Source organism: Helicoverpa zea, chromosome 18 (assembly GCF_022581195.2).
Source record: "Helicoverpa zea isolate HzStark_Cry1AcR chromosome 18, ilHelZeax1.1, whole genome shotgun sequence".
NCBI lineage: Eukaryota > Metazoa > Arthropoda > Insecta > Lepidoptera > Noctuidae > Helicoverpa > Helicoverpa zea.
Window position 1 is genome coordinate 2122516 of NC_061469.1, and position 15345 is coordinate 2137860.

Consider the following 15345-nt stretch of genomic DNA (forward strand, 5'->3'; position numbering starts at 1 on the left):
TGAATGATTGGATAGAGTTTCTACCATGCTGATCGCGTCAATCAATCAATCGATTCCAACATCGATCGATGGCTGCGATTGAATGTTGATCGATTGATCTAGTAACACTATTTGACTACAACATCTTATGGTCACAAAATAATCGTACGAAATTAGCTGGCTGGCTGTTACACATACGTTCCGAAGGAACGACTTCCTGCACCAGAACCTAGCTTCTTAGGTTATTTAAATTAGTACATAAGTTTTGGCGGGGAAGTAGTAAGTAAGTAAGTCTGACACCAATCTAACCAAGGGGTATCAGGATGACCGGATAACTGGGTTGAGGAGGTCAGATAGGCAGTCGCTCCTTGTAAAGCGCTGGGAATCAGCTGCATCCGGTAAGACTGGAAGCCGACCCCAACACAGTTGGGATAAGACTCGGGAGATGATGATGATGAGTTTTGGCGGGGAAACTGAACAGACAGACTTACATACTTTCGGATTTATAATATAGAAGGTACCTAAGGATAATGAATATACATCATCATGCATCAGTCTCATAAAAAGTTCTTCAAAGTTCTGTCAACCCTTAATAGAATTAAAAAAGAGAAAAAAACTGATTCCGTGTTACAGTGTGTTCTGTGACTTTGACTGCCATTGTACTAAGCTTGAAAAGTAAAAAGTACACAATAATCATGTGTCTATCGCGTTTCCCATAGATTCAATGCTCTACAGCTTACGATAACAGACCAATTATTAACTTTTTACTCAGAAATGTACCGTAAGGTATTGTGAATCTATTTATAACTGAAGATAACATTAGTAACGTTTTCTTTACTTTACTTCGCACTTTTTGCAATTCATTTGAATCATAACAGGTTAAAGAAAGAGGATTGTTTACCTAACAAACAAAAACGAATTAAAAATTGCAGCGACATAAGTGAAAACGTCTTAAATTTCAACACCGACTCATTATGATTGCTGTCGCGGTAGCAAACATTTTGAAAAGTTAAATAAGCACTTACCCAAAGTTTCCGGGATAGCAGATAGGATGACAAACATGCATATTAGGCGTTCTTTTCCCACTGAAGTGATGTCCCCCATTGAAGATGACTTCCGAGCAGCATGGGGATGAGCATCTTCCACTGTCCGTGCAGTCCGAACCACAGCACGACCGGGATCCATCCGTGCTGCACCAGTGGTCTTCACAGGGGAGAGGGTAGTGCCACTCGGGGGACGGGACCCTGTAGCTGTATCTTCGATCCCAGTGCATGGAACTCAGGTCCGTACATCTCTCCACGTAGGCCCCAGCCAGCTGCTCCATATACTGTTTGTAAAGCCGCTTCTGTCGCTGGGTCTGCGACACATGCAGCCGTAACACGTTCAGGAAACACATCTTCAAAGCGCGCAGGATCCGAGGGAAGACGCCCACGCTCTCCACCAACCGGTACGTCGGCATATGCTCGACTACCAGAAACGCACCGACCGAACGTCCGCGGAATCTCAGAGAAAACAGATTTTACTGTCGCTATTAGACCGCATTGCGAACGCGTCGTTAGAAAAGAATTCAACCGTGATTTATTAATTTCCCGTTCGCTTTTGTAATCTGCCGATTGTTTGTTTAGCTTAACTCGGTTGTTATTTATATCATTCGCTATCTTTTGTTGCAAAAGTTAACAATGATCTGGTTTTGCTCAGTCGATAGTTTGTTACATTTTGAATTTCGCGCCAAACGTTACGGTTTCATTCGGGTGGGTGCCAGTGCGCGGGAGCGCGGCTCGTGTCTGATGGCTTACTGCGCCTGCGCGGACGGCGCGACCGCCATTATCGCTTTACGTTAAATTAACTCGCATTTCCCCAAGAGGTGAAAAAACGGAACAGTTTACGGAGAAAATACGGCAACACTGAAAATAATTGGGGTTATAAGCCGTAACCGAATCTGACTTGTCACCGAGAGTATTCGGTATTTTATGATTATAGGACAAACTAGTTGTGTTCCCGCGGTTTCACCCGCGTCCCGGGAGAACATCTTCCCGTACTCGGATAAAATATAATATTAGGTACTTGAGGGTACTGAAGCTTCCCGACAGTGACAGAATTTTTCAAGTCAGTTCGGTAGCTTCGGAGCCTAGCTCAGGTCCACAAACAAAAATACATATAAATATAATAGGTAGGTACACTATATGTGTATCGTAAATAATGGCTGAAGTCAATTAAATAAATACAAAACACATAGAAACTAATAATTTATTTTCTTAACACTGAGAATACACATGTCTTTTGAGGAATAACTTATGGCTTAACACTAGGCTAAGATACTTCAATACAATAATAAATACTTATAAATATTTGCACTTAATCACAATTTTAAGTAGTTAGGTATATCGCTTCCCCATTGCATTAAAATAAACGTTAACTATTTACAGTATTATTATTAAATATAAACTTTAGTAAGTTAAGTAAGGCGCATTGTAATTTTCACTGACAACATACAAGTCATATTAATTACTGACACTTACGCGAATATTAGACATTTAAATAAAACTACTTTTACGGATTTTATCGCGGTTATCCTTTACAGTTCGAGTTCAGATTAAATAATATTAATATAACCGCGATAAAATCCGTGAAAGTAGTTTTATTTAAACTTAAAAGTTAGTTTTCTGAAAATCACTGTTTACAGTTGATTGAAAATGACAAGTCAAGAAACAGCTGAGATTACTTTTTGCAAATCGATTAAAATTAAAAAAAAATAGCAGTAAAAAAAATCTTGCACTATTTTGTCGGTTGGGCCTCTCCTATTATCTTAATCTTTTAAATGTACATTTTATAATAAGTATTGTAAAAGCTATTTCGTAAAAATAGTATATCGTAAAATAGATTTTCAGGGCTCTTTCAAATTGGTACACTCAGTTTGAATCATAATACTAGGAGATTTTTTTGTAGTGGCAATATAACTAGTTCTTAACTAGGCAAATCTTATATTCATAAATACAATATAATTGAGTATTCTATTATAGTTGCAAATTATTTGAATCAATACTACACTACTGTTTCAACTGCTAAGCCAGTTTCGAAGGTTCGATATTCTTCTTAAATACTAACTACTATAAGAAAAAAGGTAAATACTGCGAGATATGCAACTCATTTTCTTAAACCGTTAACTACATTTTTATTTAGAGACAGACAATTCTCAAAAGCATCAACAATAGGGGAGATGTTCCTAAAACGGGTACCCCTCCTAAAACGGGTAGGCCTTGCCATTCGAATATTATAGATCTTAGTGAGAACCTGTGAGTGTAGAGTGGCACACTACCCCCCTGCCGATCACAGTCAGTCGGCTCGCGCACCTGGAGCGAGCGTGTTCGAGGTAAGACGTAAAAAAAATTTTCTGCTGAACTTATTAAAAAAAATCGAATTATGCTAGTGCTAACTACTCAAATATGGTGTAAGATATGGTTTTCGTAGTTTTGTATTATCATTTTGCATGTTATATGCTTATTCATTGTGAATAATTAGTGGTCTCCTTGTTTACTATTTTATGGTTAAGGTAGTTGAAATTTAAAACGTGCTTTTGGGCAAAACGGGTAGGGGCATAACGGGTGACTATCCGATTTGCCCTGGAATAATTTATGATATGTATTAAGCTGACCAGTGCCAATATTTATCTGACTCAAATGTAAAAAATACCTAATTTGTTTTTTTTTTTGTTTTTTTAATTGGGTGAATAAATATAAAAGAAAAATTTTAAATGCTTCGTGGGATGTGGAAGTTATGAAACTGGACCGCAACCTCTTGACGAAGCTATAAGTCCACCTCATACTCCAACACCAGTAGGCCAGTATATTGAAGAACTTTCAACACCATGCAAGACTATAACGGCAGAAACACAAATTCTTAAGGGTTTTTGTAACACCATGCAAGACTCCATCACAAACTACAATCCTTCTTCAACCTGAGGATCATCATGTAACACCAATAAAATAAGGGGCACTTCCTCAATTGATCCCACTGAAAGCTAATCAAAGACAAAGAAAGCCACAGAGAGCTGAAGAAGAACAGGAACAGCGTGAAAAAGAAATTTAAATATTTTTTCTTTGATTTTTAACAAAATTATCTGTTGGTAGCATTATAATTTCAAATGTAACATTTAATGACGTAAAAGAGTAATCTAGACTGATCAAAATAAGAGAACTGTTTAACATATTTAAGGAGACTAATTAACAATAAAATTTTCCTGGATAATAGGAGGCTAAGATATTTTTTTAAATGTTTTTAAATTCATTTATCACATATATTCATTCTTTACCTGCTTTGCCCAAAGGCGTTACCCGTTTTAGGACCCCCACTAGGGCAAAGCGGGTATTTCGAAGGGGTTAAGTTTTTTTGATTTTTTTCAGAATATTGAAGAAGATTACTAAGACTGTCTTATGTTTTCCAAAGTTTATTATATAAACAACCTTATGAGTACAAATACAAGTCGCATGTAATGTTCTTGGTTATTTTATTTAACATCTTTCGTTAGCTTACCCGTTTTGGGAACATCTCCCCTAATTCTAAACTTCTTCACAGGAATTGATTCACCGAATTTACTAACTAAAAAGTTCATCAAATACCTTTCATTTTTCATAAACAAATACGTATTGTAGATAAAGGTTGCATTATAAGTTTCATGGAAGATTGTGCCAGGTATTGTCTCACCACATAACTTGTTTAAATAATTCATATGTTGTAGACAATGTATAAATTCAGAGAATCTATGAACAGCTGCACTATCATACTTTAATCTTAAATTAACCTTGTCAAATAAAAATTGTAATCCGTTGTAGAAAATTTCGCTATCCTTAGTGCTTGGCAAAGCCTTTGTAATAAGAATATTTTGCTTCAAAGAGTTTTTATTTTTAGACACTGGGCCAAGCATAAAGTACGAGAGAAGAATGCAGTAAGCACCATTCACGAAGTCCTTATTTTTCTTCACGATATAATAGACTAAAGTTATAATCAAAATCCTGCAACTTTCAGGTACCGTCTGCAATAAGTCTTTGAAATCATGCTCTGGTAAAACTTCCTTCAGAAAATGGTCGAAAGCCTGGGGCGTATTCGTTTTCAATTTCTTACCAACACGGTACTTCGTAAACAAAGCTCTATTGGATATCTCTGTATTCCAATGAGTTTCAATTTTCTTTACCGAACTTTTTCTACCATTCCTCTGAAGGAGTGTAATGTTCGATAATTGAGAATTGGTTAGCAGGCAGTGGCTATATGCGATGATGTCTATGGCTGGCAATAAGGCATCAGGTTGTTTACAGTCGAACATCAACGTAGATCCGCGAATAAAGCCACTTTTCTTCAGGGTCACATAAGGAAGTTCTATCTTCCCGCTAGCGACTGCTTTAGCTAACCATTTCTTGTCATCTCTTAATAGATCATGAGCCCTGTCCCTTTGAAAGTACTTCACAGCAAGATGCAAAGGATAAAAATATATTATCTGGATCTTCTCATAGACTTCTTTAAATATTCGGTTTTGGTCTTCATCGTCGATGCTGTTTGCTACTTTGCTGAAGAGGGTTGCTTCCCGTTGCTGCTTGACCCACCTAACGACGGGCCCCACCACGTCACTCCCTACGTATTGAATTATTTCCATAAGACTGTCCAGATAGTCGCCACTTTCGTTGAGCAATGCTAACAAAATTGGCATTTTATTATAAACTCCGAAAGCAGCTTTAACTTCCTCATGCCCATAGATTCTGCACTTTAATTTCGTTTCACTGTTATTGTATTCTACAGAATTCGCCGGAATGCAAGATACGCCGAACAAACTGTATTCTAAATTATCCGTAAGAACGGGGCACTTAAACTTTTTGGCAACACTTACAATGGCTCCTAGAGAATCTTGTTCGCACACAAAATATTTGATATTCATCTTTTCTAGAACTTGTTTTTGAACGGCGTTCACGAGAGCCGGTGTGAAATATTCTACATGATCTATATTTGGCTCTAAGCGTGCGTCAATGATATTTTGCTGTATTTCTTTCCTTTTATCGAGGTCATGTTTGTAGCTGCCTCTGAAGATGACGGAGCATTTGACGTTGCTATCAATGAAAGTCTTTAATCTTTTCATGATATGGTCTGCGTATTTATCGCAGTCTGGTCCCAAGATGAACTGGCACCAGCTGCTTCTGTAGCTGTCTTTGAAGAAGCTGTCTCCATCGATGACAAGATTACAGTCACTCAGGAAGCATGGAACGTCGAGATTTTTGTTTCTGACATAGTGACGTAATGTGGTGAACTTCATCTTCATGCTAATGGTTATCTGAAACGATAATAACGTCAGTATCAGATTAGGTAAATAGGACATGTCCTTATATGTAGATAAGAATATCTGATGTTCAAATGACTGTACGTAGGTACACCGATACTGTGGCAAGCTTAATTTATGTAAATATTTAATACTAGCTTTCACCCGTGTCCCGTAGCCGGATGGTGACAAAAACTACCCTAAAACCTTCTCCCGGGTACTAAGTTACCTCCCCTCCCCTCTAATTTTAGCCAAATCGGTTAAGCCGTTTTCATGTTATGTCGTGACAACGGAAAGCGGGTTCCATTTTTATATATATAGATACACAGTCAGTAAGTACTACCTCCAAGAAAAACTTACCTATATAGGGGACAAAAACAATCTTTCTTTAGGTTCCTATTCTAAGGTTACCGGGAATCGAACTCATGAGACGCGTCGTAAATGAAGTTGGTAAAAACAGTGAAATCAATTCTACATAAATCTGTGATAAAAACTAAACTAACAAAATATTGGGTTTGCTGTCTCTACAGCAAAACAATAGAATTATGTTTAGCTTCACAAATACTAACTTGTGCTAAATTGAGAACGATATTCAAATACGATACGATTGACATAAACAATGATGGTCTTTCCGAGCGTCAGGAATCGAACCCACACAATACAACTAACAATTGTATCACTAAAGAATGCGAAAAGATGCAAGTCGAACTAGGGTATATTCAGCCCTTTAAAAAGGTAATGGACTCATCCATTCGATATAATTATTCACATACGTCCACTATCATCACATACTGACATATCGTTAATATAGGACATAATGGAGTACTTATATAGGTGTAGTAGGTATGTCAGGAAGTAGGACACCCACTGGAGTCCAATCACATACATAACTAAATATATTAACAACACTTTAATTTATCATTTAATAATTGCCTATTTTAAAACATGTTTACCAAAACAAACAACATAACAATGACTCATACCTGAGTAATTGTTGCTCGATAGATAACAGGATAACAGTAAAAAAAACTATAGAACGATCACCGAACACCACTCACTGGCACTGTACTAATATATTTCGAGAATAAACGACGGACGCTAGCGTATATATGGTACTGTTCTATACATAGTTTATATATAGATATCTATATCTATGTTAAGACTACGTGTTAACTCCCTACTCGTGCTGTTATGAGAACCTAAAAAGTCCCTACCATAGTCAATGATTTAAGTTTTTTCTCAACTAAAAGCAGTGGAATTTGGTCTTTGTCATATAATTTACTCTGATGAATTATGGTTATAATGTTATTTTTAAATGCATTGCAATAAACGCAGTGTAGTTATGTAAAGTCTATAAATAACCACGGTGTATGTTCTCGGAATCAATTTGCCATGTTATCAGACTACGGTTTGGTTATTCAATTAATAAAAACCATTAACCATTAACATAATAGATCAGTTACTTTCATATTTTTAGCAAAAAAATATATTGTTTTTCAAAATTACAAAGGAGTCTATGACAAACGAGATGCCATAACGCATAAAGTATCCGAACGCAACAATTTCGCAAATGACATCTGTCAATCGAAGTCGATGAAATTTTATGACAATCTCTGTTTTTGTTTTGATTGCTCGATTCCGCCAAATTTTAAATATTTTATCCGATAAATCTATGAAAATATGTCAATAATCTGACAATATCATGTTTTTCGATTCGTATAAAACTATTGATAAAATCATAAATGGAACAAGAGAAGAGAGGTGAGCGGGAAGCTATAGAAAAATTTGATATAAAGTTAAAATCTAAGCCAAAAGACGGTGTCATCCTACAGCTACATCATACTGTCCGCGGTTCTAATGGCGAATGCCGCAGAATACGGTTCTCGACGGGCGTGTTCGACGACAACCATGACAAGCTCGCGTGTGCCGACAACGCCGGTAACATTTTTATTCTGGACTTTTCCGACCTAAAATTCTGGAAATTACCTGGACTCGGGCCTTGCACCGCCTTACAATTCGTGCCCAATAGAATAGATACTCTGATCGTAGCCACCGCTAAGAAATTCGAGATGAACTTCCTGGACACCGAAAATGGACAAGTGTCTCTCACTCTGTCAGGGCACACTGCACCAGTAAGACACATTTCCTTTTCTAATAATACAAAAACCAACAACCTTCTGACGGCGAGTCCTGTTGAAGCCATTCTGTGGGAGCTGCGTAACTACACTAAGTATTTCACACTGAACACTTACTTGGGAGCCCAAATACAACAAATCATGTTCTCTCCCGCTGGGGACTACCTTGTGGCATGTTTCCAGAATGACACCGTTCAAATTTGGAAGCATGAGAGTATGAAGTCTGTCAAGCAGATTATACCGAGTGAACTTAAGCACATGAAGAGTATTGCATTCACAATGAATGGCCGTGCCATGGCCATGGCAGGTCTCGCTCCCATGCTAATACTGTTTAGTATGGACACTTGGAAGGCACTGAAGTCAATAGACATGTCTAAGTACAACATTTCAGGTGCCCATCAAATAGCCTTTATCCCTCAACTATTTGATGGTGGTGCAAACAAAATCTTGGCCATACTGAGCAGTGACTGTATACTTTACCTACTAGATTTAGAATCATTAACCGTAATACACATAATACATCCAGAATCATCAGGCATTCGTAAGTTTGTTGTCAGTCCAACAGGAAAATACTTCTTATGTATCCTGCAGCTTGGAGAAGTCAACATCTACAACTGTTCGTTTGTAATGGATTCCGTTCAGAACTGTCAAAATTGTGTCGTGGAAACTATGAGAAAGGAGATGCCAGGCACATCAACACATAAATGTACTTCTCAGGATCAAACAAATTCAAAATCCCAAATTGAACAAAAAATGCGTATTTGTATGGATAGTGCTAGATTAAGGAGAATATTGATGCAATATGGTGAATATCCTGATAAGTTTCGCTCAATAATCTGGAGATCTCTACTTGATACTCCCCGGAACAAGGCTGCTTATGCTGCTCTCATTGACAAAGGCATCCATCCAGCGTACAAGGACATTGAGAAGCAGTTTACTATTCACAGTGCAGTAACATTGAAGAACTTGAAACGCTTACTGTCCTGCCTCGCTCACTGGTGTCCATTATTTGGTGTGATGAAGTTCTTACCTGGTTTTGTATTCCCATTTGTAAAAGTACTACAAAAAGATCCTCTCTTGCTATTTGAATCTGTTGCCAGTGTCTTATGCAATTATTGTCAACTATGGTTTGAATATGCTCCATTCCCTCCTATCAGTGTGCTAGCAATTGTTGAAAATATTTTAGCTGAACATGACCAACCACTGTTGAATCATTTCTGTGATGTAGGCATCACAAGTCAAACATACGCCCTGAAGATTCTAGAAACTGCCTTTAGTGAGGTACTGACATGCTCAGAATGGCTAATACTTTGGGACCATATACTTAGTAATGAGCCAGCTTTCATCCTTATGGCTGTAGTGTCATACAACATTGTGCAAAGAAATGCATTAAAGAGACTGAAATCACATGAACAACTTGAAAATTTCTTCCACATGCAGAACCCTATTGACAAGAAAACATTCCTAAAGAAGGCTTATGTACTGTTAAATGAGACTCCAGAGGACATACACCCTAGAAGATTTTTCAAACCATTTGTTTCACTGGAAAAAGGAGGATGCTATCAGCAATTCATAGGATACCCCAAAGCAACAATTTGCCTGAAACTAGCTAAAAAAGACAGAAAGAAAAGTCTAAAGAGTGAGAACAAGTACACATTAAAAGAGTTGACTACTAAGAGTCAAGAAAAGGTAATTCATGATAGAGCAAAAGCTGCTGATCCGGTTGATAGTAAATCTGTGCACAGTGACGAAGACAGTTTACAGGAAGTCTGTATCGAAAAACATAGGAAAATAAAGAAAAAAAGCCATGATGCAGTACAAAGCAAAGGGGATTTTTGCTCCAAAGATACCAGAGAAGAATTGATTGAAAGTATAATATATCCTGCTACAATACATCTACATAGAAACAGAAGTGGTGAAGTCAAATCACCCAAAAAGGATAAGGATCCTTGCAAGCATACAAGATCAAAAACAAAGAAAAAAGCCTTAGAAAACAAGAATGAAACTTTAGAGAAAGAAGTTGAGAAATTGATAAGAACTTATACTAATTCCGATTTATCTGATACTTGATTTGTTGCAACTACGTATTATATAGGAGGATTACAAAATAACATAGTCTTACTCTATTTAAATATTAGTTTATTGTATCACTGCCCGCTAGTTAGGATCTGCATTAAACACTTTTAAAATTATATGAAGGTTTTTATTCCTTCTTGGAAGAAGGTCTTGGTATAGTAGACTTGACGTGACTGAACTTCTTCCTTGATGAGCTTAAGTTGGGGCTGGCTTCCACATTCGATCGAGGGGTGCGCACTGGCGTTACTATTTTGGGTTTAAATAGGCCTAAAAGAAAAGTCGGGATAAGTAAATTAAGTCAGCACGACATGTCTGTAGATAAGTTGTATTTTTGCTGTGAGCATAAACAGAGGTCCATAGGTACTTACTATTTAATTTACTCTTAGCATCTAACGTTTTACCCTTATCTAACTTGAGACCAGGTGATTCTTTCTTGGATTTGAAGATATTGGGTGAAATACGGCGCAGTTTAGAGGAAAGTTTGCTTTCCTTTGCTGCACCGGCCTTCGGTGCCAAATTGGATGTTGAAGCACTTTCGAAACGCTTCAAACGGCTTTTTGTGAAGTCGTCTTTAGCCATTCCTATGCCAGATAAGTTTGGGCTTGAAGCGAATTGAGCTTTGGCATCTGCACACTGAAACATACGTGAAAGAAGGTCATGTAGGTACTTTACTTAGATCTGCTAAAAAGAAAATTAACGGATGTACTTGAGCAGCTTTATACTCGCGATTTCGACAGCCATATAAGAAAGAAATATGAGACATTTCATCTCTATTGTAATCTGGTAAAAAAAGTTATTTATATTCTTTAGGAAACCTATCTCGTCTCGAGAAAGCGTAGCAATTAACGCTCATTCTTTCCCTAGAGGAGAGGCCTGCGCCCAGCAGTGACACGTCGAAAAGGCAGATTGAGTAATTTCATACCTTTTTTTTTTTAACGACGTGTCAAAAATCATCAAATGACCCCTCCCGCTGTGGGTTAGCAGCGGCGAGGGAGTGTCAGACTCTTACTGACTAAAAACCGTCGTGATCCGTCGTGGGCCTATTATGTACCAGGGCCGCGGTATCTCTTTCGAACAACCCGCAGCCCCGGCAGGCCTTGGCCCTACTGGGCCCCGCTGGGGTTGCTGACATCTCTTTGAGGAGCGCATGGAACAACGCGCGCCGTCGACACGGGTCTGTCGTCTAAGCAGACAGAGGGACGATGAGTCATCTCGCGACACCCGGCGCCCGTGGTGTCTACCTAGTCCAGCGCGGCGGCCGGGATGAGAGGTGCGAACTCTCTGGCGTTCCACCTCCTCCTTCTCGAGCATGACCGCTTCGCAGAAGTAATTTCATACCTTGAGCAATGATATCTTAGAGACGTCCAGCGTTAGCGAAGATATCGAGGAGTCGTGCTTGCCGTCCTCCATAAACTCTTTTATCACGTAGGCCAGTTTATTGTGCAGGTCTGCGGCTGCCTTTTCAGCTGCTATTAAACCGTCCAACAGAGTGTTTTGAGAGGCGTGTATTGGACTGCAAAATGTTAAAATATTTTTCAAGTATTCTGAGGGTGTTTTCAACTAGGAGGTTTGGCAACGGCGTCTGTCGTCCCACAGCAGCCGCACCGTGCAATTGCAAAGAACTTTTCAATATTCTAAGATCTTCTATCTTGAGCAGTTAAAGTAAAGAGTTATACCTGGATGTTTTATTTCGCCTCCGAACACTGCCAGGAGTAGATGACAGAGTATATGTGCTTTGTCTTCGACACATTATTTGCTGCAAAAAAATAATTATTCGTTCACCGTATGTCTAGTTACTGAATGAAAACTTGTGAAAACACTATCACCTAGTTGAACTGCATCGGTACGTAAATGGTTTGTTTCCCAAGATATAGACAATGATTGCCTTCTTTGGACTATGACTCGAAATAAATTTTCATTTTGTACCTACAGATACCTACTTAGTTCATTAGATCTGCATTATTTGTTTGTTTTAAAGTGCAGAAAAGAGTCAAAAGTGAACAAGACCAAAAATATTTGAGATACTTATCCAAGCAATCATACCTTTTTCTCTTTACTATCATCAGCAGAAGCATCAGCCTGTTCCACTTTATGCAGAGGCCCAGGTTCCGGCAGAGGCTGTCCACGTTCCCTCTTAGAGGCCGATGTTAGCGTATCCAGAGACCGGTAGCGCGTGGGCGTCTCGGATTTTATGGGGAAGTCCCTGGAAATATATCACGGAATACCACTCCGTGGGACGATTAGAATTGATGTTAGGGTCAGTAAAAATGTTGTTACAATAGGTACAGGGCTGCCCGTAAAAAGTATATAATAAGGGCTTGTGAATACCTACTATAATATTTGTGTTTTTATCTTTACAAACGTGCATTGATGGTGCCTTTTAGTAACGTATGGCCCACCTTACCTATGAATAAATTCAGTTATTTTCACCAGTTCAAAAGTTCCAGTAGTAGTTCAGAAACTACCAGATAGGTAGGTCAGTGCACCAATAGGTCCGATTAACTATTTTTAGAGTACGCAGTTAGTAGGTACCAATAATATTACAATTACTTAATCTCACTCACCGTTTCTCAGGAGTTTTCAGTTCAAGCATGCTGGCTGACTTATTTTCAATGGCTTCTTTAGGCATCTCGATATCTGACTCATTATGTTGCTTGATACACTTGATCATCTCGTATAGTTCTTTGGAAAGCCGCTCGCGGTGACTTTTCGGAAGAGAGCCGAGAAGAGAACACCCGAATTCCTAAAACAAAATTCATAGCCCCAGTTATAATAGACAGGTGTAGGTATAAAGATCAACATAACTGAAGAAAGATAAACTTTTATATTTTTATCCTAACCATAGAGATAAACTTCATAGAATCATGAAGGTACCTTTTTACCAAAGAATACAAATCACTGCTGCACGGGATTCCCCGTTCAGTTTGCGGTTATTATTTTGTCAACCAATTTATGGCTATCTCGTATGTTCTCAACGTTACTATGGGCATGGAATTACCCTTTCGGAAGTCTGTTTAGACGAATTAGGATGAAGCCAGTAAAGCAAATTAAATAAGTACCTATGAAGACACTAGTTGTTCCCCGCAGTAGCACCTACATCTCGAGGGAGCTACATCCCGCATCGGGATATAAAGCAGCCTATGTCTTCTCAGGCTTATTTTACTTAAATGTAGTTTTTATTTCAGACAGATCTACTTTTCCGCGAAGTAAGAGTGTTTTTCCCTGGAGTACCAATTTATATTGCAACTATAGAAAAGGTACTAGGTCTTACGTAACGTAAGATTAATTCAAAATACTACCTTATCCAGTTGTTTCCCGCCAGTGACTCCCGAGACCTGCCAGACGCCGCTGTTCTGCTGGTTGCTTGCGGTCGGACATGAGCACGACAGGCTTGGGCTCTCCAGCACCACGTGGAGACCAGACGTCTGGAATGTTACTATTCGTTATGTCTTTGCTTGCAAATGTATGAAGTTTATGTAGGTGCTGTATGTTCATAGAACTCAAATATAACATTACGCACTAACTAAAGGAGTAACTATTAAGTAATCTGTGCTATAGGCACTACTTACCTACCTAACTACCAAGTAATCTAAATACATGAGTAGACTGTTCTTACCATCATCTGCCTGTGGACTTTTCTCAGTAATTCTCCACTTGTTTAGGTATAGTCTAGTCTAGTTCAGTCCACCCAGATAGGTAACCTAAATAGGTAGGTATTTACACAGCCTAGTTACCGAGTACTTACCTACTGTAATATCTCGTGGGAAGATTATAAATGATTCTTACCTGACAATTAATAACAACACTTCTCATCCCGCCATCCTGGCTGATGTTGCCGTCACTGGTGTCCAGCGACTTGACGCTGAAGCCCAAGCACTGCAGTAAGGCACACAGCTCCACCACATCCGTGTACGCTTCCTGGAAATTACACGGAACAACCTATGGGTAGGACCACAGTCTATGTTCAGTCAGACACCAGATCTTTACAAATCAACTGGAAATTAGGATGGAAGCAACTTGATTGTGTACGAATTTCGCTGCCCATTTCTGATCCAATCAAGAACTCAAGTGACAACCTTAGGTCATCATTATCATCAGAGCCTTTCTCCCAAATATGTTGCGGACGCGGCTTCCAGTCTCACCGCATTCAGCAATGTACCAGTGCTTTAAAAGGAGCGACTGCCTATCTGACCCTCTCAACCCAGTTACCCGTGCAACCCAATACCCCTTGGTTAGTGGACTTACTTATTGAGCAATATTGTTTGTTAAGAATTAATGTGGACTGATAGAACAAGGAAAGGTTTAACTAATTTCTTGAAAGAGTTCATGAATAAGAAGAAAGTGGATGTTATTTTGACGGCTGACAGAAGAATGGAAGCGGAAAACAAATCGCGCCGACCTCAAATCACTTGAAGAAAGAAGGAAGAAGATTGTTACGCACTTTTAAAAAAAGATGAACAGTGTCGTAACTTATTTAAATCATATAAAAGTTCCAGTACTTACATTATTAGTTAGAGCATCAGACATCTTGAATAAGACAAAGTAATATTTCAACAGGTGCACAATAAACTTTAGCAATTATTTTTTACACAAATGTTCGGTTACAATACAATTTTTTCCGGCAGTCTTTTTGAATTACTGTGACTGTCATTAGGTTTTGACAAGTTCTATAAAATATTTTCGACTACCCTCATAATGAGTTACAATTATTGAAGAGCGCATTTGTGAAGCAAGTTTGCTTTGCAAAATTGCTACGACAAAGACCACCAGTATCCAAGAAGTTCACATTTATCATGGAACTTTAAAAAATAAATAGCAAGTCAATGCTTTTTTATTTCTATCTCAATAATTGTATGT

The 15345-nt window shown here is 38.4% G+C and overlaps 3 protein-coding genes across 3 annotated transcripts; 1 reads left to right on the top strand and 2 right to left on the bottom strand.

Annotated features, from left to right (window-relative positions):
• Positions 1-3123: 3123 nt before the first annotated feature.
• Positions 3124-7414, bottom strand: LOC124638968. Its single transcript, XM_047176151.1, has 3 exons — positions 7261-7414; positions 4534-6292; positions 3124-3191 (listed from the first exon to the last, which is right to left on the bottom strand). The coding sequence occupies exons 2-3, from the start codon at positions 6278-6280 to the stop codon at positions 3124-3126; spliced, it is 1815 nt and encodes a 604-aa protein (XP_047032107.1). The 5' UTR covers positions 6281-6292; positions 7261-7414.
• A 456-nt stretch (positions 7415-7870) lies between these two features.
• Positions 7871-10604, top strand: LOC124639007 (TBC1 domain family member 31). Its single transcript, XM_047176216.1, has one exon. It carries the CDS (start codon positions 8020-8022, stop codon positions 10480-10482), a length of 2463 nt encoding a protein of 820 aa, XP_047032172.1. The 5' UTR covers positions 7871-8019; the 3' UTR covers positions 10483-10604.
• Positions 10535-15218, bottom strand: LOC124639008. Its single transcript, XM_047176217.1, has 9 exons — positions 14992-15218; positions 14275-14406; positions 13788-13913; positions 13053-13231; positions 12532-12691; positions 12165-12244; positions 11827-12001; positions 10857-11121; positions 10535-10755 (listed from the first exon to the last, which is right to left on the bottom strand). The coding sequence occupies exons 1-9, from the start codon at positions 15013-15015 to the stop codon at positions 10616-10618; spliced, it is 1281 nt and encodes a 426-aa protein (XP_047032173.1). The 5' UTR covers positions 15016-15218; the 3' UTR covers positions 10535-10615.
• Positions 15219-15345: the final 127 nt, after the last annotated feature.